The sequence below is a fragment of the Marmota marmota genome, unplaced genomic scaffold, assembly GCF_001458135.2.
Source record: "Marmota marmota marmota unplaced genomic scaffold, marMar, whole genome shotgun sequence".
NCBI lineage: Eukaryota > Metazoa > Chordata > Mammalia > Rodentia > Sciuridae > Marmota > Marmota marmota.
In genome coordinates, this window is record NW_025999925.1 from 6875382 (window position 1) to 6898359 (window position 22978).

The 22978-nt window shown below is 38.9% G+C and overlaps 1 protein-coding gene across 2 annotated transcripts; it reads left to right on the forward strand.

Annotated features, from left to right (window-relative positions):
- Window positions 1-2: 2 nt before the first annotated feature.
- On the forward strand, window positions 3-14022 carry Bhmt2 (betaine--homocysteine S-methyltransferase 2). Of its 2 annotated transcripts, none has more exons than XM_048800186.1 (8): window positions 3-140; window positions 3455-3587; window positions 5141-5232; window positions 6149-6340; window positions 8136-8283; window positions 8493-8696; window positions 9141-9369; window positions 13042-14022. In XM_048800186.1, the coding sequence occupies exons 1-8, from the start codon at window positions 108-110 to the stop codon at window positions 13121-13123; spliced, it is 1113 nt and encodes a 370-aa protein (XP_048656143.1). In that variant the 5' UTR covers window positions 3-107; the 3' UTR covers window positions 13124-14022. The 2 variants fall into 2 exon arrangements, with proteins under 2 accessions (XP_048656143.1, XP_015353321.1); XM_015497835.2 differs by having other exon boundaries at window positions 8514-8696.
- The last annotated feature ends 8956 nt before the right edge of the window (window positions 14023-22978 follow it).

The window sequence follows — 22978 nt, forward strand, 5'->3', positions numbered from 1 at the left end:
CCAAGCTCCGCTAGGGCAGGCGGCGGCGGTCGGACCCTCCCCCGGAGAAGGGGCGGGCTCCTGACGGCCGCGCACAGGGAGACCCGGCACCGCAGAGTCCTGGCAGGATGGCACCAGCCGGAGTTCCCCGGGCCAAGAAGGTAAGTGTCCCTACTTCTTCCTCGCGGAGCCCCTGGCTGCTGACTCGGAGTAACTCAATACAAACCCCTCCTCGTCCCCGGCCAAGCGCCAGTCTGGACGGCTCCGAGCCTCAGTTTACCCGATCGCCAGGCGATTAACACTAACGGAGATTTTTCTGGGTTTCGGGCGCTGCGGAGAGTGCTTTACACAGAGTGTCTCTGCGTCTTCCCAATTATCCCTATTTTACTGATGAGGAAACAGACGCAGGGACTCGGGCGACTAGCTCAAGGTCACTGATGTTGGAGGGGGATTTGAAGTCTAACTGAGAAGGTGCACGTTTTCCTCCCTCAAGGGACTTGCACCCACTCACTAACCCTTCTGGGGTCACCCGTCCCAGACCTCCTTGGAGTTTCCCTTACATTTTGGCAAAGGCCCTGCCAGTCACTCGCTGTCCTGAAACCAGTCCTGTTGAAGGACACCATGCTAGTAGTAGCAGGTGGGCTGTGTGGGGTCCCCAGCTCCTGGCCCCTTTCAGGATGTGGCGGATGTTGACTTTATTCCCCCACAATGTTGGGAATGTGTGGGGAGGGAGAGGACGACTAAACAAAATTAGAAAGGGTATTAACTTGGAGGAAGGGCATGTCCAGGATCCTTCAAAGCAACCCACCTGAGCAGAGTAATTCAGAACGCAGGAGGATTACATAGCCCTGGGAATATGCACCACTGGCTTACTAATATTAAAAAAAAAAAAAAATAGGGCCCGGTGTGGTGGCGCACGCATGTAATCCCAGCAGCTCTAAAGCCTGAGGCAGGAGGATTCCTTGTCCAAAGCCAGCCTCAGCAAAAGTGAGGCACTAAGCAATTCAGTGAGACCCTATCTCTAAATAAAATACAAAATATGGCTCAGGATGTGGCTCAGTGGTGGAGTGCCCCTGAGTTCAATCTCCCGTACCCCTCCCCCCCGCAAAAAAAAAATAGGCCAACATGCCCTGCAATAGGGGACTCCAAGTAAACTGAAGTTCAGTCACTTAACAAAATACCAGACAGCCAATGAAACAAGCAAGTATGAGACAGGAAGAGTGCTTTGACAATGTTGTTAGGAAGGTATATCACAGACCAGTCTCAACTATATAAAAGCATTTATATACCTGCTGTCAGGGAGGACACAACAATGATAACAGTTATGCAAGATGTAGAAACTGATGTGTTCTGATTATAAAAATTAAAATATGGGCATCGAGGGAAATAATGTTAATGAAAAGATAAAGAAGCCAAGAACATCGTGCTGATTTTTTTTTCTCTTTCCTAATGCCTTGTTCATTTTTGCAGTTCATTTTCTTAAAAGGGTCCCTATTCAATTCCTTCAAGCTCTCTGTTCCTGCAACAACAAAGATTATCACTTGCTAATCTACATTAATGTATACCTGGGAAGGGACCTATATCTGCGCTCTGCTCAGCTAATGAGTGAGGAGAATCCATTTAATTGCCACAGAGAATTCTTTTAATTCTTAAAACAAAAAGAGCAGTCCTGCTGGTGATTCCAAGCAGATGGGGCTGATATTGTAGGCAGATTGGTCTTCTGGCCACCCTCTACCACAGAGTGAAGTTGGTTTCCTCCTCTGAATATGAATAACCTTGAAGCAGATCTTAAATCATAGGTATTGATATCTGCAAAAGACACACATAAATGCACCCCAGAGCTCACTCTCAGATCCAAAGTGGGCTCACTGCCAAACTGAAGGATGAATTGAAAACAGAAATGCACTGCAAAATTGACAGTGCTCTTAATTTTACATAGTTCTGTTCTTGTCATTCTTAAAACTGTCTCTAGACTCTACTGGTATACTAATAAATTGAGGTGGTAAGGATAACAGAGAAAGGAAGGCTAAAATGTTCTAGATTCAAATCTTGATGATTTAGTTATTTTGCTATGGCTCTATAGAAAAAAAAATAGCAAATTTAAAGTGTTGGACAAACATACCTAGATAACAGATGAAAATGTTTTTCCTTAACTCAGTATCCTAAAGACAGTAAAAATATATGTTATAATTTTCTTAAAGCCCTAACTAATTTTCTGTTAAAGTGTACCTGTCTTTTTGTCTTTGGGGCCAAAATTCTGGCATATGTGAAACAGCTGACATTTTCAAAATAGCCCTGTTTCTCTAGTAAATAGTCAGCACCACTGATTAAGGATCTCCTCTTTGTTAAGTGCTAGAAGAGGTAGTAAGGACATAGACAAAAAAGATATGCCACCTGTCTTCATGCATCACACAAACAAAGTAGGAAACAGGCAGGTAACCAGATGTTGTAGCTCAGGAGGATTCAGGGATGGAAGATACCAAAGTTAAGTAGGACACAGGAAAGGGCAATCACAAACAGGAGTGGTCCGGTGAGGCTCTGCTCAGGCAGCAAGGGAAGACTGTTCCAGGTGGAGTGGATTGCATGAGAGACCATTTCAGTAATCAAATGGCTGACATGATGGGTATAGAAATGCTTTATAGATATACTTGTTTTAACCCTGTGGGAGACTAACCTGTGACATCAAAATAATGTTCTTCCCCTCTAGAAGTGTTTGGTTGCAATAATAAATTTAATTCGTAACTTGGTTAACCCGAGGTTTATATTTCTCACCCCACCGCCAGAAGAGGTCTAAAGATGGGAAATCCATGGCTGCTGCAGCTACTCAAGGATATTGTTAAAAAGCCAGGCTCGCGCGCACCACCCATTGGATCCACCAGCCTCAGCATGTAGCTTTCAGCAGCAAGGGTTCAAGATAGCTATAGCCCCAGGCATTATATTGATAGTCTGTCAGGAAAGAGTCAAGATGGAAGAGAGTAGGCATCCATATCAGGAAAGCAGAAATTTCCCAGAAATCCTTATCTGTTTTCTACCTATGTCTCATTGGCCATTTCTGTATCACCAGGCCACGCCCAACATCAAGGGAGCTGGGATTTTTTTTTTTTCAGTTGGGGACATTGTCTCCCCCCCCCACAAAATACATTAGCAAGAAAGAGAGAGAATGTACATTAATTAGGAAACAACCAGTGTCACCACAAACATACTGAAAAAACCAAAATAACTATTAAGGAATTGGCACTTCAGGATAATTTGAACCAGAATACATACTGAGAAAAAAACATTCACAGTACTTTGCACAAAATAATTATCTGGATAGTATACTCAATCTTTTTGAAGCACCATGAGATATCATTTTAGTATAACTAGAGCTCAAAGGACACAATACCACCTTTTCTAAAATTAGAAATTGCCTCTTTTTTTCAAGTGGGGGGTGGGACAGGGAGAGCTTTAGGTGATTTCTGGTTCTCTTCCACAGGGTATTTTAGAACGTCTGGATGATGGGGAGGTTGTGATTGGGGATGGCAGCTTTCTCATAACTTTGGAGAAGAGAGGCTACGTGAAGGTTGGGCTCTGGACTCCAGAAGCAGTGGTAGAACATCCAGACGCAGGTCAGTGCACACATCACCCAAGAATGTTTATCTGAGTGACATTTTGTTTAAATCTGATTGAAGGAAAAATTAAGAACCAATAACCAGTGTTTCTGAGGACTGTTTCTGTTGCAAAATTATCTCCAAGATATAGAGACATTGGTAGTATGTTGTCTAAAGCACATAGAAGAAAATGGCCTGTCTCTCCCTCTATCCCTCAGTTGTTCCCTCTCTCTCTCCCTCCTCTTTCTCATGCATACATGCATGCCCACACTCACTCATTTACATCTTATTGTACAGGCAGTGCTTAAATATATATTTTAGTAGTTGTCCTATGATATTTACCTTGTAGATACTTAAGAGCTTTCTTAAATAGCAAAAGTTGTTTCTGCTTCAGATTCATCCTCCCAACTGACTTGCATACTTTAACAGTATATATAGTAAGAATGGTTAATGGTAGTTAACCAGCTTAACAGAGGACAGACAACCAGGTTCTAGAGATGAAAGGGCAAAGTTTTACATTATTTTCCTAGCTAAAGAAAATGAAAAAAAAGAGATAGAGGTAGAAACTGTGTGGGATTGGTTGATTATGCCAAATTAGAACTTGTGTGTGTTCTGATGTTGCTGTTGTTGTTTTGTTTTTTGTTCTCCTAAATTAAGGTTGGAAAATTAGGGCCAAGAATGAAACATGGGGAAAAAAAGAATAAAAGCTGGGAATGAAATTTGTGAGTTGCTCTGATTTAATGCATATATGCAGAAAAACCTAGGGTCCTGTGTTGGTTCTTTCACTGACCACCCACAAGTCAAGGGACTTGTCTAAGGTCATATACTTAGACAAGTCCCTTGACTTCTCCAAGGATCTGTTTCTTCCTCTGTCACATGGGTACAGGACATGGACTAGTGATGAGGACTAAGGAGTTAACCCATATGAAATGCCCAGTGTATCTTCCATTCCCATTATTTAACAGATGTTTCCAGAAAGTGAAGTTGTCTGACCCAAGAACTTGTTCTTAATTTTGGAAGGTCTTTTTGCTAAATCAGGAAGAAAGTATTGAAATAGCCAGGATAAGGATATGGAGAGGGGGCAAGGACAGGAAAGATAAAGAAAGGGATGATTTTCTGGGAAGCCCAGGAAATTATTCAGGCTTTCAGGGGTCCCCCCAGTGCTCGCCTGTGGTAGGTGCAACATACCCATTCGGCTCTCTCTGAGTTTCCTCCTTGTACTTTGGGTCATCAGCGCTGAATGCAATAGAACAGCAGCATCCTTCACAACAATGGTGTCCCAATAAACCCCTCGAGACCAAGAGACCAAAGGACCAGGGACCATGGGCCAACCAGGGCTTCATCTCTACAAGTGACTGCACCAGGCCTTGAGGTCGATCAACTGGAGAGTATAGGGCTTCTTCATATGACAGATCCAGTCCTAGAATTCACTAACTTAATCTTCAGCTTTTTATCAGTTCTGGCTTTGATACTGGGTCTGGTTGAAAGAGATGGGGGTGAGTGCACTGCAGCAGCTGCTAAAAATGAGAGCTTCTGTAATTTTCATTTCAATTAAAAAAATTACTTTATAGTTCGTCAGCTTCACATGGAATTCTTGAGAGCAGGCTCGAATGTCATGCAGACGTTCACCTTTTCTGCCAGTGAGGACAATATGGAAAGCAAGGTAAATTCTAACTGGGGTACAGAGGGGAGGGAGCTTCTCCAATAAGCACAACCTCTCCATGGGAATTGACATGATGTATTACCACACTCCATTACAAAATCCACAGGCAAGATCTAGCAATTCATTATTTTATACACATTTATATGAAATAAAGAAGTTTTTTTGGCCCTTTTTGGTAAAGGAGGGAACAGGACCAGACAGAACAGGCCATTGGAAGATCACAGCCGTCCTGGTCCTGTACTTTTTGGAGAAAGAACATTTTGTAGATGAGTCATTCACCTCATTTTAATGATGTTCGTTTCTGCTATGTCTGTCTGGAGACAGGCCTCCTGAAGAATACTGCACTGGCCTAGGAATGAGAAAAATTGAGTTTGATGTCCAACTTTGTACCTATTGGCTGTGTGACTTTTTGTGATCGTTGACTTTCTCTCTGCACAATGGGTATAAAAATAGAGCTTATGTTCATACACCTGTGGGGAAGAGTAGATGGGATGAAGGGTGTGGAAGTACAGTGAATCAGTCTGCAAATGTAAACTGTTAATAGTTGCAAATGTTAACATTCCCTCATTCATTTAACAAACCAACACTTATTGGCTACCAATAAGAGTTATAGCCGATGGTTGTAGTCCAAGTTATGTTATGGTCCAGTCTCTATGCTAGTTACAAAGATGATACAAAAGCATGGACCATATTCTAGAGAGGCTTGTGATCAAGTGTGGGAGATGAACAAATAAACAGTTCTTCAAATTCAGTGTAGTATGTACAATAATAGAAATATAAGGGCACCAATTACAGAGGAGATTGCACCCCACTCTGCTCATCTTCTCATATTCCAGTTTAAATAATTAGTTGATAAGCTTGTACTCAACCTTTATTGTTCATTATATTTTACATTTCAAATGCTCTCTAACACCAGTGGGAAGCTGTAAATGCTGCCGCCTGTGACCTCGCCAGGGAAGTGGCTGACAAAGGTGACGCTCTGGTGGCTGGGGGGATCTGCCAAACATCAGTGTACAAATACCACAAGGACGAAGGTAGAATTAAGAAGCTTTTTCGACAACAGCTAGAGGTTTTTGCCAGGAAAAATGTGGACTTCTTGATTGCAGAGGTAATCTAGTGTTGGAAGAAGATTAAACCTGTTTTGTCGTGTGTGTAACTATGTAACCTTTAACTTTCCTGAGGGAATTGGACAACCTTATGGTCTCATTTCTTCCATGTGGATGGTCAAAGGTCTGTTGAAATTCACTGGCCCAAGCCAACATTCTCTGACTTGTATGCCAGGTCCTCTGTGAGGCCAAGGCTATATCCTCTGACCATAGCCTTTGGTTCTCTAAAGTATAAGTGGTTGCAGTGGTTAATTTAAGGCACTCTACAGTCTGGGAAAAGAGGAAGAGGACAGTGACTCCCAAGGACAAGGCCAGGCTGAAAGGTGACTTGTGGGGGACTAAAGACAGCAAGGGAGAAAAGCTTCAGAGGCATTTGGCTGCTCGGGGTTATCCAGGCCCCACCAATAGTTCTCAACACTGAGAAGCTTCCTTCGCCCCCTCCATCCATGCCTTGCTCTCTCTGACCCTCTGATTCCCTTCAACCTATAAGATGTGAGTGACACTTTGAAGACAGAATCAGTAGGCATTGGTCATGGATTGGACATGAAGGTCCAGAACCTTCTCTTCCTTTCACCTCATTCCCCATTTCCCCACACAACTACTACTGCCTGGAGTCAAGCCCTCAACCTAGTTCTTTACCCCAAACAAGAAAATAGCAACCCAGCAATTACTTCCCCCATAACTCCACTCACTCTAGGGCAAACCCTGCCTCATCAACCTCCCTAAGCCCAGCATCACCCAAGCCTGAGCCACCTGGAATCTGCAGAGACTCGCAAACTGCCCTAGAGGTTCTCCAGATGGGTGGGAAAACAACTTGCTGATTTAAGAACCTGTCTTTTGATTCTATCATTCCTCATACGATACTTCTGCAGACTGTGTTTCTAAGCCAATAGGGAAGGAACAAGAGGTTTTCAATTAGCTTTTCTCCAGTTACCTAAAGCTCATTTTGGGGATTGTGACACTGAAGGGGGTTCCTACAACCCATATGGGTTTACCAGAAATGGCGTGGCCACCAATGGCAAGGAAATAGAGTAGCTCTCTCTTTCCACTCCAAGCTTGATCTTCTCATCTGCAGACAATAATTCCTACTTTCTGAACACTTATGAATATATAAACTAGAAGTGAATCTGAAAGTATTTTAATTATAATATATGATAAGCTATTTATTTTTCAGAGATTATTCCAGTTCCATAAAAGACAAGCCCAAAATTTTTAAGTAATTTTTTTTTCTTCAAAATCATTATTTTTTAAAAAAAACCTTATGATTGTGTGGGTTGTTTTGGTTTTCTGTTTGTTTGTTTGTTTGTTTTGGTACCAGCAATTGGTACCAGAGATACTTAATCACTGAGCCACATCCCCAGCCCCTTTAATAAATAAATAAATAAAGTAATTGGACACAATACCTTTACTTTATTTATTTATTTTGTGACAGGGTCTCACTAAGTTGCTTAGGCCCTTGCTAAATTGCCATAGTTGGCCTCAAGCTTGCAATCCTCCTGTCTCAGCTTCCCAAGTCACTGGGATTACAACCATGAGCCCCCACACCTGGCTTATGTGCGTATTTTACTTATGGTCATCATTTCACTGAATAATTATTCCTGAATGAAAATATATATATCATTATTGAAGGAATTAAAATACTTAGAAAGATATTCTTTAGCTAGTGTGCTGTAAACACATTTCTTAGCAAGTTTTATTACACATATTTGATCATTTTTGTAACCATTTTGCAACATCTGTGTTCTATTCAAAATCTGCTTTAGTTTTGACTAATACAAAAAGTCACATTTCTCTTAGTATTTTGAGCATGTCGAAGAAGCTGTGTGGGCTGTGGAAGTCTTAAAAGAATTGGGGAAACCTGTGGCAGTTACCATGTGCATAGGCCCAGAGGGAGACATGCATGATGTGACACCCGGAGAATGTGCCGTGAAGCTGGGGAAGGCAGGTAACTTGGACCTATGATGTGATAGGCAACTCAGCTGTTATTTATGAAATTTAACAGTGTTTGCTTATTACAGTGAGAGTAATAAAAGACTAAAAAGGAAATAAAAGGATTAGCTGGAATCAGTTTCTTTAGCTGTCTTGGGACAGCTGATCTCTAAGGTAGCTTCTAACTATTAAAAAAAATAGACAATAAATAATAAAATGTAAAAGTTCTTCTATTTCATCACACAGGGGCTAACATCATTGGTGTGAACTGCCGATTTGGGCCCTGGACCAGCTTGCGGACGATAAAGCTCATGAAGGAGGGCCTTGGGGCTGAAGGGCTGAAAGCACACTTGATGATACAGTCCCTGGGGTTCCACACACCCGACTGTGGCAAAGGAGGGTTTGTGGATCTCCCAGAATACCCTTTTGGTAAGCCCAAGCACGTATAGAGGTCCTTGTATTTCTTGTGATAAAATTCAAATTAATAGAATAAAAACTATGCTATAGTTTTATAAGACTGCATAAGGCAAAAATATTTGATGTTAATCAAATATGAGTTTTTTTCTGGGAGAGGTGGAGTTCTGGGAATTGAACTCAGGGGCACTCAACCACTGAGCCACATCCCCAGCCCTATTTTGTATTTTATTTAGAGACAGGGTCTTTCTGAGTTGCTTAGCAACTCACTTTTGCTGAGACTGGCTTCAAACTCTCGATCCTCCTGCCTCAGCCTTCAGAGATGCTGGGATTACAGGTGTGCGCCACTGCGTCCAGCTAAAGCTTGTAGCTTTTTAATTTGAAAAAAAATGCCCAACAGAGCATCTATCATTTAAAAATGGGGAGAGTAACAGAAATACTATAACTATTGTATTACAGCCCTGGAGCCCAGAGTTGCAACCAGATGGGATATTCAAAAATATGCCAGAGAGGCCTACAAACTGGGGGTCAGGTACATCGGTGGGTGCTGTGGATTTGAGCCCTACCACATCAGGGCAATTGCAGAGGAGCTGGCCCCAGAAAGGGGATTTCTGCCACCAGCATCAGAAAAACATGGCAGCTGGGGGAGTGGTCTCAATATGCACACCAAACCCTGGATTAGAGCAAGGTAGGATTCTTTTAAATTAACCTTATTGTTGCTTTTAAATCTCATTTTATTTATTGCTGTTAAGGTTGTATATACACATAGTAATGAAAATTCAAAAAATATATAAATGTATAAAATTAAAAAGAAGATATCCTCCATCCTGATGCCATTACCTTTTCCAGAGGTGTCCTACTCTGTTGCAGATGGCCTAACAAAATACCATAAACTGTGTGGCTTATAAACAACAGAATTTTATTTCACAGTTCCAGAGGCTGAGAAATAAAAAATGAAGGTCTCAGAATATCCAGTGTTTGGTGAGGGCCTGCTTTTCCATAGATTGTGCCTTCTTGTTGGGTCCTTACATAGTAGGGAGGGAAAGGCAAGTCTGGGGTCTCTTTCATAAAAGTACTAATCCCATTTGTAGGAACTCAATTCTCATAACCTGATCAATTCCCAAAGACTGCACCTTCTGATGTGATCACATCGATGATTAGATTTCAATATGTGAATTTGGAGCAGGGGGGACACAAACATTCAGACCTGTAAGCACAGAGGTAACCTGCTTGTCTTCTGTTTTCTGAAGTCTTGTACCTCTGTTTTCTTGTTTTATCAATTTTAAGTGGTAATTCTTGATAACCCTCTATGAAAGCTGAAGAATCTAAGTCACATAATCCACCCCTTCCCCCCATTCTCTCCTTCTAATTTTGATTCATTACGTTTTTATTTCTTCTGTTGATTGTGTTTTTAAATTAAAATTATGTATTAGCCACCTATTTTTAATCCATCGTTATAAGGCAGGCTCTCTTCACTCCACTCTATAAAATAAGAATTGATTCCCTTCTACTTCTCTCTAGTTTCCCCATCTATATTTTAGCTCCTTTAAGTTATGCCAGTACTTTTACATCATCAAGGCTTATAACCATTATGTTCTGTTCTGTAATTATATAAAGTCTTCCAAGGCTTGTCTGTAGGTTGACTCCAAAATGTAAAGCCAGTGAATAACATTTACAATATTACCATACTTGTCATGCTAAATAGCAGGACTGAAATTTATTTTTATCTCCCCTTTTTCTTTAAACTTAATCAACAGGTGAACTCTTTCCTTTGTCACACACACTGGAAAATACTGACATGCCCCAGGAATTCTCTGAGTATTTCTAGGCAATATAAATCCCCATCATCACATTATTTAGCAGACATCGCCTCAACTTGGTAATTAGAGAGTGTTCAGTTCCATGTGGAATCAAAACTAGGAATCAGCTTTCAAACTTAAAACTTCTTTGGGGCCTGGGGGTCTTGCTCAGTGGTAGAGCACGGGGGCTCTGGGTTCAATCCCCAGCAAGGCAGGGTGGGGGAGTGGTGGCAAACACTGTCTGTCAGAAGTCTTGACAAGCAGGAAGACAAGAAAGGCCGAGGTGGGTCCTTCTCATTTTCTGCCTTATGCTTCCAAACCTCCCTTTCCATCTGCTAACCATAATTTCTGACTTCTTCAGATTTGGAGTAAAAGGAAGAAGGATGTAAAGGGGTTAACCCTGTCATCATTTGATTGGCACCCTAATAGAGACTGCATTCTTAGAGTCTGGCCCATCTCCTTGAGTGCTTTTGTGGTTCTTCAGAACTTTTCACTAGAAACTGAGGTCTATATTCTCATGCCATAGGCATTTGCCTCCAACTACTACTTCCTCCTCAGACTGGCTGTCCAGCAAGTCACTCCAGATATACTCCTTTTGGGATCCCATTGTCCTTCCTGGTGATTCTCTTGAACTAGATTTTAGCTAGGTCTAGGCTGACTCTCACTTTCATCAGGTTCAAATGGCTCCCACCTTCCTTTAAACAGACAAGCTCTGAAAATATGGTCTGATGCCAATTTAACAACCCCAGCACCCTCTTTGCTCACAAGCAAAATAGCTAGCCCACTGTTCTTTTGTGATCTAGATTTCCCAGTGTAGGTGAGTTGTCAGACAGGTTCATGGCCACTTACCTTGATGCATCTATGGAGTGTCTATTTTGCAACTACCTTCAATACCAATTATCTATCATATCTTAAGACTTCCAATCTAATACCCTGTTACAGGGGTGATTTTACATTCACTGCAGAACTAAGAGATATGCATGAGACCACAGAGAAAGAGGAATAATCCTGTTTTATAAAACTTGAGCTACTTGGAGAATGTTCCAAGCATCAAAGTCAAATGGATCCTCTTCTCTTTCATCTGTTGTCCAGATCATACGATACTTCAATTTGCTTCATAGTTGACTTTCTTTGTACTTGTACATTTGGTTTTCTAGGAATTTCTAATAATCTTTCTTTTTCATTGCTGAAGGAAAAATTACAGGCCTTCACTTTCTCTGAGGTCTTCCAGTTTCTAAATTATAATATTTGTTATAGTCAATAGTTTTATTATTAAAGACATTTTTCTTGGGGTGCCCCTAAATTACTGTTCTGTTTTGTCTGTCTAACTCATTCTTGCTTTCTCTCATGTATGTACTTTCTCTCTCTCTCTCCCATAAATATTACATATATATCACATAAAATGCACAAAATATATGAAGATTGTCATTGTAATACCATCTCTTTTCCATTTTCTAGAAACCAGTCATAGCTTCTGCTGTCTTCTCTCTACTCAGTGCTGTTAAAAATTTAATCCATTTTGTACTTCTTTATTCATTTCAGTGAGATTTGAAATGGTATCCATTTTTGAACTGGAACAATTTTCCTAATGTAAATTATTTAGAGTATAAAAATGGGCAAGACATCGCTTAGCTGAATCTTTTTTCTGTGAGATATAGATATTTATCAGAGAACATGTTTTCTATAGGTATCATGTTTAGAAAAATATACAAAATGTAAATATAGTTAAAGGTGAAAAGCATACTTTGGTAGTTACTAAAATAGTTTAAATAAGTGAAGAACAGTTTACTTTATCATCCCCTAGGGACCCTTAAAATTAGTTAACCATGAAAATTAAAACATTATTCTGTAAACTAAAGCAAGACATTCCTGCACCATGAACTCCAAACCTACTGATGATATTTGTAGAAGTTTATGATTTCACAGAAAGCCATATAAACCCCTGATTTCTGAAATTTCACCATCTGAAAATATTGATCTTTTCATTGTTTTGCAAGTAAAGTGGAAAAAAAAAACACACTAAAAATATATTTAACACCAAGGTCTGTGACCAGGAACCTTGTACTCTTCTTTCTTTGTCTAAGAGCAAGGAACAAACACTGACAAAGTGGTGTGAATTCTGTTCCTAGTTACTTTTTTGAAGAATCCGACTTTGCTCATTACATTAAAAACTGTCTCACTTACTTCTCATTGCATTAAAATATTAAGTTGATTTAGAAGACCTCTTTTAGAAATTTTGAATGAATGTAATTCATCAAAACATGTAAAGTTAAAATACATTGCCTTTTTCTGAAAGGTGGTACAAAACCTAATGATTTTTATGAGGATGGACATGTGGGAAAGGGCCATGGCATTAATGGACATCATTTTTCTGTCTGTAGAAACAAAAGTTCTACTTTAGCCTGATCACAGCCAAATTTAAAGTTTTAAAAATATATACATGTATGTATATATGCATATATGTGCCCAAATGTACATCTCTATGCATTTATATATAGGACATACTGGACTTATAAATAAGTATGGATCTCTTAATTAATAATATATATTTTAAAATGCAGGGCTAGGAGGGAGTATTGGGAGAATCTACTGCCAGCTTCAGGTCGACCTTTCTGTCCTTCACTATCAAAGCCAGACATTTAAAGAGAAGAGAAAGAAAACACTGAAATAACAGAACAGATGGAAATGGCCTCAAGCCCCCTGGACCTCAGCCTGCCCTGCCATCCCAGCTGCCCAGCAGCCACAGCACCGCAGTCCTTTCAGTTCAGGTTACTGCAACAATAGAGCTTCTGTTCAATGGGTGTCTTCAGCAGGGTGCTGCAGGAAATGCGGAGTAAGAAGATCCCGTGTCCCCAAGTACCTGCAGTCCAGTAATGCTGTGGTGCATTCTTTGGAACATCATCAAAAACAGACAAATTTTCTTTGAGGGTGAATTTGACATTTAAAATAACCAGAAGTCACTGAGAAGCAAGCCTAGTGAATAATTCATGTGCCTGAAGTAGGTGCTTGAGGAAGGCAGAGGAACTCTCTAAAGCAAAATTCTGCTTTTCTTTATTGATTTGTATGATGGTTTCAAAGGCAATCACAGAATAAAAGATACAAAAAATGTTTTGCACAGTAACAGGATTACTAAAATAAGTGTATAACCTTCCAAAGTGATTACTTTCAAAGATAATCTTTACTGAAAGGTATTAGTTTCCAAGAATTTTTAAAATGTGTGTTTGTAATTATATATGGCTAGATTATAAACTACATAAGAAAAGAATCATGAAATGCACTTCCTATATGTGTTCTTATTTAACATCATGTTAGGCATAATAATCATAGATACTCGATGAATTACTTATTGCTGATTTTCTAAAAAAAGTAAAAAGAGATAAACGGTTTTAGAACATTTTTTTTAAAGACAAGGTTCGAATTCATCTTGTTCTAATCTTTTCTTAACTTATGTTTACATTATTTACTGTGTATCTGTTTCTCTTTCTTTACAATTTTGTATCAATTTGAGACAGTGAATAAAATTTAAAATAATTTGCCTTTTATACAGTTGGAATATATAAAATTAGATGGACATGATTTGGAATCATAACAAATATTTATTATTTATTATGGTACAGACTCTCTCATGTATCACATATATATGTATGAATATATATATATATATATATATATATATATATATATATACACATACATATATATATATATAGTATGTATAATATACATTTTGTGTGTGTGTGTGTGTATTTCCTCACACACAGAGATTAAAACTGAGAGAGTACCAGGCATGGGCTCACACCTGTAATTTCAGTGACTCAGCAGGCTGAGGTAGGAAGATTGTAAGTTCTAGACCAGGCTCCTTAATTTAGCAAGACCCTCAGCAACTTACTGAGACCCCTGTCTCAAAGTATTAAATAAAAGAACTGGGGATGTAGCTCAATAGTGACTCACTCTTTCAAGATCACTTATTTCTTTTTAAGATACAGCTCTTTCATGGACAGTTATCCCATATATTAACCAGCAATCCACTTATCAAAATCCTCCACCTGTGGATTCAGATATTGAAATCTGAGTACCCAAAGCAAACTTAAGGTTTCTTCCATATGTTAACTCTTAAAAATATTTGTTTTTTATTTTTTGGTGGTGCTGGGGATTGAACCCAGGGCCTTATGAAGGCTAGGCTAGTACTCTACCAACTGAGCTATATCCCCAGACCCAGATCTTCAAATTTTTTAAGGTAGCTATTATAACTTTCCTATAACCACTCTTCCTCATTTCCTCCAAACTGAAAGACTGAGGCTTTTAAAATGTACTTTGCCATACACCATTTGCATGACATTAGATAGTAACTTAACCTTTTCTGTCTTAATTTCCTCCTCTGTGAAATAAGGGTAACAAAAGAAACGTCTTCATTGGGGGGGCTTTGCAAATTAACTGAGACAACAAAATGCTTAAAAACAGCACTGGGGGGCTGTGGCTGGGGCTCAGAGGTGGAGCACTTGCCTTGTACATATGAGGCACTGGGTCTGATCTTCAGTACCACATAAAAATAAATAAATGAAATAAATATATTGTGTCCATATACAAATAAAAATATTTTTAAAAAACAACACTGGGAATATGGTAGATACTTATTGCACATCATACAGTGCAATGTAGTTATGTGAGTTGGTTTCCAATCCCCCCATCCTCATGGCGGCTCTCTACTAGGCACACTCTGTAAGAAAGCCTCTGGTTTTGTTTGCCTGAACCTGCACATTACACTCTAGAGTGGACTTCTACCCAACAGTCACCTGCTTAGCACATTAAAATCATGTGAAGAGGGCAGTACCTGGCATTTCGAGAACAGAAGAGTGGAGAGGCTGCTTTGGGAGGGGGTTGTCCTCCCCAGAGTCCCTTTGTTGGGTCTGCACCAGCACAAACTAAGATTTGCATCCAGTTTCGTACGGTCTGAAAGTGGTGCAATAAATAAAAATGAATTATATATGGTAGGTGGTAAGGAAGTGTTTTTAAATCTAAATCCATTGGCCCATGAAAAATGAAAATCAGTTGAGGCTCCTATTAACAAAAAGCAGCTCATTTAGACTTCTAGAAAGAGTAAAGGCCTTCATCAGCTTTCCAGATGGATAGTTGTAATATATGCAAAAACATAATTAAAATATATTCTTCAGAATGTGACAGTCTCAGGAGTGACATGGACTGAAAGATGTGAATAAGGATAATAATAAGGAAAAATGAATTTGAATAAGATTGCAGACCCCAAGTAAGAAGTTAAGATGAGAGGTGGCATAAAGATTGGCCACAGCAATAATGTATGTTACATCCACTTGATGAAAGAGTGTGCAGCCACTGAAAACTGTGTTCAGGAGCAATATTTAATAACTCCATTGTGTGTGCTGCTTTGCTTTGATGACTTATGGTTGGAGCATTATTGACAGGACAAAAGTCATTCTAGTTTGTTAAACATGAAGGTTTCACTTAAGGTGTGGTAAGTATGATGGCCATGAATATAATGTTGATGAGACTAAAGTTGATAAAGCTTCAAGTTTCCCAGAGATAAACAGATAAAACAATAAAGTTTTTGTTGTTGCTGCTGTTGTTTTGTTTTGGTGTTGGGGTCAGAGCCTTACATGTGCTAAGTGTGCTCTCTCTACCCAGCCACCAAGTACAAAAATTTTAAAGACAGATTTCTTACATTGAAAGAGTCCAAATTTTATATAGTGATTGGATCACATTCTAAATAATAATAAAAACATTAGGAAAAATATTTTAACTACAATTTAATAATTATGCCCCCCCCCAAATAAAGCCTGGAAAGTATACATAGTATCTCTTCTCTTTTTCTCTGATTTATCTTGTTCTGGCAATACTAGGCAACACATTTAGATAATTTAAAATGTTGAAAAAGCAAATATATAATTATTATTTAAGAGCTAGGAATGCAGCTTAGTGGTATAGTATTCGTCTAGCATGCTTAAGGCCCTGTGTTCAATCCCCAGTATAGCAACAGACAAAAGAGAGGGGGGGAGAGGGAGAAATCATTATTTGGTGTATATGAAGTGGTTATACAGTTAGAAATCTCAAGATCACCCCAAAGGCTATCACAGACAATGGAAGGATTCAATAATGTGATAATTGAAAATTTTATATACAAAATTCATTGCTTTTCTATGTAGTTTTGAAAACTATTTTGAAAGTATAATGATAAAAAGATACATTTCATATTTTAAACAAAATGATTAAATATCTAGGAACAAAATTAACAAGAAATGTGTAAGAGCTATTGAAGGAAATTTGGAGATGCTACTATAGAATATAGAATATGGCAAAAATATGCACATGGTCATAGAAAGACCCAATATTTTAAGATATCACATTACTTTAAATTGATTGACAAGTATAATATAACCCTAATGCAAAGCACCATCAAGACTGAGGGGAAAGAGACATGCAAACTCTCAAGTTCATATGGGAGGTGTATAGAAATTATGAAAAAAATTGAGAGGGAAAGTAAGGAAGGCATGTCCCTGCCAGATGACCACTAAATGTAATAGAGTACTTAAAACCACTGAGTTTTGATATTTAAAAAATCAGTGGAACAGAGTAATATAAATACAATACACACAAAGTTAATGCATGATACCTCTATCATGCATATCAGGTCATTGAGTAAAAGCTGAATTATTTAATAATGATGGACAATCAGTCAATCCCTGGGAAAGGAAAGGTGGATCTCTTAAGCTCAGAGTCAGTCAGAATTCTGATCACAGATACAAAAAAAAAAAAAAAAAAGCTATAAAAGAAAAAACTAATAAATTCTATCATATAGCTGGACACAGTAATCCCGCTGCTTGGGAGTTTGAGGTAAAATGATTAAAAGTTTGAGGCTGCCGTGCACAGTGGCATGTGCCTATAATCCCAGCAGCTCAGGAGGCTGAGGTAGAGGATTGCCAGTTCAAAGCCAGACTCCGCAAAAACAAGGTACTAAGCAACTCAGTGAGATCCTGTCTCTAAATAACATACAAAATGTATGTGGCTCAGTGGTCAATTCCCAGTACCACCTTCAAAAAAAAAACAAGGTGTGAAGCCACAGCTATTTAGTGAGACTCTGTCCCAAAATAAAAAGCTCAGTGATAGAGCTCTTGCCTAGCAAGCCCATTGTCCTGTAGTCAAACCCCAGTCCCCTCCCCAACCCCAGCAAAATCAATCACATAAAAGATTTAAATGCATGAAATACTCTAAGGTGAAGTCAAAGGGAAAAGCTTGTAATGGGAGCCAGTTAGCACTCTTCCAGGAAGGGGGTCTTAGCTAGCCCAACCATCCCCAGCTCATGAAGATATTACAAAGGGGGCTCAACAACATTCAGAACACCATTTCGCTTCATTTTCTTGGGCTTACAGGTGTTATGTGAGGGAGATATAAGCATCTGGGGATCAGACAAAGCCCTGAGTCAGCACCTCTGCCTGATGTCATGGTTTAGGGTGCAATGCTGTGAATCAGGTGAGAGGCTGGGTAATTGGGTCTTCAGGCACAGATACAGTGTCCAGGCAGCTTCTGAGAAGTCAGTCACACATTACTGAGATAATAAACCTGGAACCTGCCAAGCCCAACTTGACTTGTTCTTTCCCAGGCAGGAGGTCCTCTCCCTTCTCAAGCAACTGCTGGGAAAGAGCTCTCAGCCCTGTGCCTCCCACATGGGCCTCATACTTCTTCTGCCCCACCTCCCTCCCTCAAGGCTCACACCCATTTAAGATTTTCTGGAAAACCCTCCTTTCCTCTTGACCTGCTGTTACAATAGACATCAAACCAAAAGCAATGGAAAAATGAAACTCTCTTTCCCTCAAACATATCTGTATGGATATTAGGAAAATATTTGCTTTATATCTTTCCAGTGCCAGGGGAAAAGGAGGGGCAGAAAAATAAATTTACAGATTGAAGCAATCTGAATACTAATATCCTGTCACAAATATTGCATACATTTTATAAGCTAAAGGAAACTTTCCTTAATCTAGAAATTAGGAAATAGATTCCCCAAATCTTTAAATACAGAAAAAGATAAGCAATATATTCAAAATTAGATAAATGCACAGCAAAATGGTGAGATTGCTTTCTTCATCTACCATTGACAAAGACCAAGGAGTCTCGCCAGCGACCTGTGCTGACGAGATGAACTGGGTTCAAAGGAGCTGGCTGCTACATTAAGCAAAGTAATCATGCAACACATGGACATGAGTTTCTCAGGTGGAGGGCAGGACTCCTCTGCAACCTCAAGGGTCCTCTTCCATTGGAAGGCAAGAGAGCATGCACCTGGAATCTCTTTATTTTTATAGGGGGGACACACAAAGGGGTTTGGATGGAAAATTCTTCTCCAAATAAAGCAGGGGATAATGTTTCAAAGTGGGGTTGTCCAATCCCATTGGGTAACGCTGAGGTCCAGAGCTGAAGCAAACTTCTTTGCAGAGGGAAGGTGAAGGCTGCTTGTGGTGCCAGGTCAAACACCCCACTTACTCAAGGATGAGAGAGCATGCTCAGCTTATGAGCAGATGGCCCCCCACAAAAAATACTTTGTGCTGTTGATGAGGGTACAGGGGAAAGATACTCTCATACATACACTTTTTGTACAAATGCAAACTGGTACAAATTATTTGGAAAACAATTTGGCTCTATCTGTGAAAATTAAGAATTCACACAGCCTTGGATGAGCCATTTCACTTCTAGGCATGTAAATAAGAGTTATTTTCATATGTGAACAAAGGGGTGTGTCTGGAAACCATCTAAATATCCAACAATGACATCTAAGTGAATTATCATGTATCTACAGAATGTTTAAGCACAGAGTTATTTAAAAGGATGCATTAGATCAATAAGTTGTGAAATGGAAGGATCCACTAGATGTGTTGTTAAGTGAAGTATGTTTGTTCCCTTTGTATGTGCACAGAATTTTCCTGAAAGGAATACTTCCCTTCTGTGGAAGAAAGATTAGTGATTGTAATATAGGAAAAGAACTTTCTTTTCTTTAATACTCTTTTCTAGTGTCTGTATTTGTTTACATGGGTAACCATTACTTTTCCCTTGGAGTAAATAAACCAGCTTGAAATTTTATGTTTAGAATTTTTATTGCAAGGGGAGAAAACAGATATCATGAGTTTCCTGTTGTGATATAAATTGAGAAATGAACCTGAGTGAAATCTAATTAAGCCTTTGCATTTCACTGCCAATTTAGAGGAAATATAAGGTAACTTAGTCCATTTTTCTATTGCTGTAACTGAACACCACAAAGCAGGCAATTTAAAAATCATAAAGGTTTATTTAGCTCTTGGTTCTGGAGGCTGGGAAGTTGAAGAGTATTTAACTGGCCTCTGGTAAGGGTCTCCTTGTTGCGTCATAGAGGACATCACATGGTGAGATAGAACAAGTGCACTAGCTAATGTCTCTCTTCTCCTAACAAAGCCACTAATGGCATTTTTGGGTCCCCAACCTCATGACCTCAAAGGCCCTACCTCCAAATGCCATTAGTTACAACTTTAGGAATTTTCAGAATAAGTTTGGAGGGGACATCCAAATCAGAGCACAGGGTATAGGAACAAGATTAACACTATCACAAAAAACAATAATTTATTCTATAGGACAGCTACCTGGTTTCTTCCACAAGTCAGTGTCTTGGAACTGCTCATCTCTATATAGTCAGTCCCTCCTATCCGTGGGTTTTCATCCATACAGTCAACTAACCTCAGATCAAAAATATTTGGGAAAGACTGGGGTTGTGTCTCAGTGGTAGAGGGCTTGCCCAGCACCACACTAAAAAAAAAAAAAAAAAAAAAACCCTAAATTTAAAAAAAAAGATATTATGTCCACCCACACTAAAAAATATTTTTAAAAAATATTTGGGAAAAATTGCATACATAATGAGCATGTATAGATTATTTTTCTTGTCATTATTCCCTAAATAATACATTATAGTCCTTATTTACACAGCATATACATTGTATTAAGTATTATAAGGAATCTAAAAATGATTTAAAGTATATGGAAGGGTGTGTGTAGGTTATTGTGCAAATATTATGCCACTTCATACAAGGGAGTTGAGCATCTGCAGATTTTAGTATACATGGAGTCCTAGAATCACTTCCCTGTGGATACCAAGAGATGACTGTATAACAAACCAATTCAATGTATGGTCCTGAATTGAATTTTGTTTGAAGAAAATTGGCTATCAAACATCTTGTGGGATCAACTGGGGAAATTTGAACATAAACTAATGTTCAAAATCAGAATTAATTTTAGCTATATAGGAACATGTTCTTAATTTTTGGAGGAAAAAATATAATTTTAAAAAATGCTTACTAAATGTTAAAATACTATTTATAATTTACTTAAAATAGGTTAGCTTATAAAAATGAGTGTTTTGTTCTGCTTGTTTTTTTAATGGCAAAATTTCCATAGGTTCCGTTAGGTAGGAAGAAATCAAGAAGGTAATAGCAAATAAATAAATAAATAAATAAATAAAAGTTATCAGTGAAACTAAGAAAAGCTGGTTTGAACTAGTTCTTTCCAGTTGCACGGTAGCTGTTTGCTGTACTAGAGAGTTATCAAGAATAGCAGATGGCCTCAGATAAACCCTGCTGTGGGTAGAATCAGCAGTGCAGATCAGCAAATAGCTGGCACGGAAACCACCTGTAAGAGATCGAACAGGAGCAGGGAAACTAAAGGTGAAGATTGATCAGGGAGGCTAAAAGTGAAGGTTGATCAGGGAAATGAAAGGTGAAGTTTGATCAGAAAAACAATTACTACTTCGCAATGATCACAGCCATGAATTTGACACCTTCCACAAAACCACAAAGTTAAGCAACCCATCTTGGCTGTATAGTCAGCTATCTTAAAGACAGGCACATACTTTATTTAATCAATAATGAAAATGCTGAAGAGTTTTAGAAAGGTGCCAATCTGCCTAACTTTGGGTTGTTTTATTAAAGGGTCTTAGAGAAACAGATGGGGCACGTTGATCATGGAATCGCTGGCACACTCGCAGTCAGGTTTCACGTATAGCCTCCTTATTTGGTTGGTGCAGAGAAGAAGGTAGGTGAGAGCATGATGTGTGACAGACCAGTATCAGATTTCGCCTTATCAAAGAAGCTGAAGTTAGGTGTCTGGTAGGAGGAAGAGGGGGGCATTGGGAATGGCAGCTGTGCAAGCAGAATGGCTCAGGGGCAGCCCCAGGAAGATCCACACTGGAATAGAGGGAGGAAGCATTGAGGATAGAGGAGAGAGTTGGATCATGAGCAATGGAAAAAGATGCACCTTTAAAAATGCATCATCACCATTTAAAATCTGAGAACTATTTTTAAGTCTAAAAAAAAGCAAAGCTGATACAATCATTCTATCTGTTCACTTAAGATTGTGCAGACACATGATCCTTAATCATTTTCAATAACAGCAAAGTTGGTAAATCATACTGAGCAGGAGATTAAGAAAAATTAATCCTCATGTGCATGTAGGAATGTATCACAATGAAACCCACTATTATGTAAAATTATGATGCATTGATAATTAAAAAAAAAAAAAGAAAGATTAATTCTGCTTTCATGGAAGTTGGGCCTCTTTCCATCCCGAGGAAGCCTTATAAGCTGCTATAGTGAACAGGTACACCTATCTACATGTTCTGATTTTAAGGGCAATAAACCACCTGTCCCTGTCTAAAAATGTTTCTCTTACCTACTTTCCAGAGTCTTTCTCTTACCTACTCCTTCATTCATTCTGTTCAACAAATGTTTAAGGCTATTAAGAGAAGGGCACCATCGCAGGTGCTGGCATTAACTATCCCAGTTGCTCCAGGACTAACCTAGTTTCTGCAGTGAAAGTCATGTGTCCTGCTACATCCTCCATCCCAGAATGTCCTTGTTCATCTTAGAACCTGTATCAGTGAAATGAGGTTGACAATAGGTAGCCAGACCCCAGGAAACACTTACCAAGAATTCATAACCCACTTGAACCAAATGTATGAAATATGATATGTCAAGATCATTGTAATGTTTTGAGCAACCAATAAAAAAATAAAATAAAATAAAACTCAATCTATAGACATTTTGCAAAGTGAGAAATTAAAATCAAATATGCCCCCCCAAAAAATAATAATTAGTAACACATTTCTAAAGGTCTCTCTTGCATAATTTTTGTGTCAAGGTGTCTATGACATTTGGGTTCTAAAATAGAGTTCCAAATACCACACATTAATGCATATTTTCCAAGAATAATTGGATGATTTTTGAGTCTTTCTATTTAATAAACATCAGGACCAAAGATGGACTACTTCACTATATCAAATTTATTTGTTTTAAACATCCATTTTGATGTGGAAAGTGTTTGGAACAAACACAATTAAAAGAGTGCCAGATTGTAAAAAAAAAAAAAAAAAATGTTACTTTCATGAAAGGACCTAGAGTTGGTAAGGACAATAGCCTTGTGGATATCCTGGAGAAAAGCATCTCAGAGAGTCCAAAA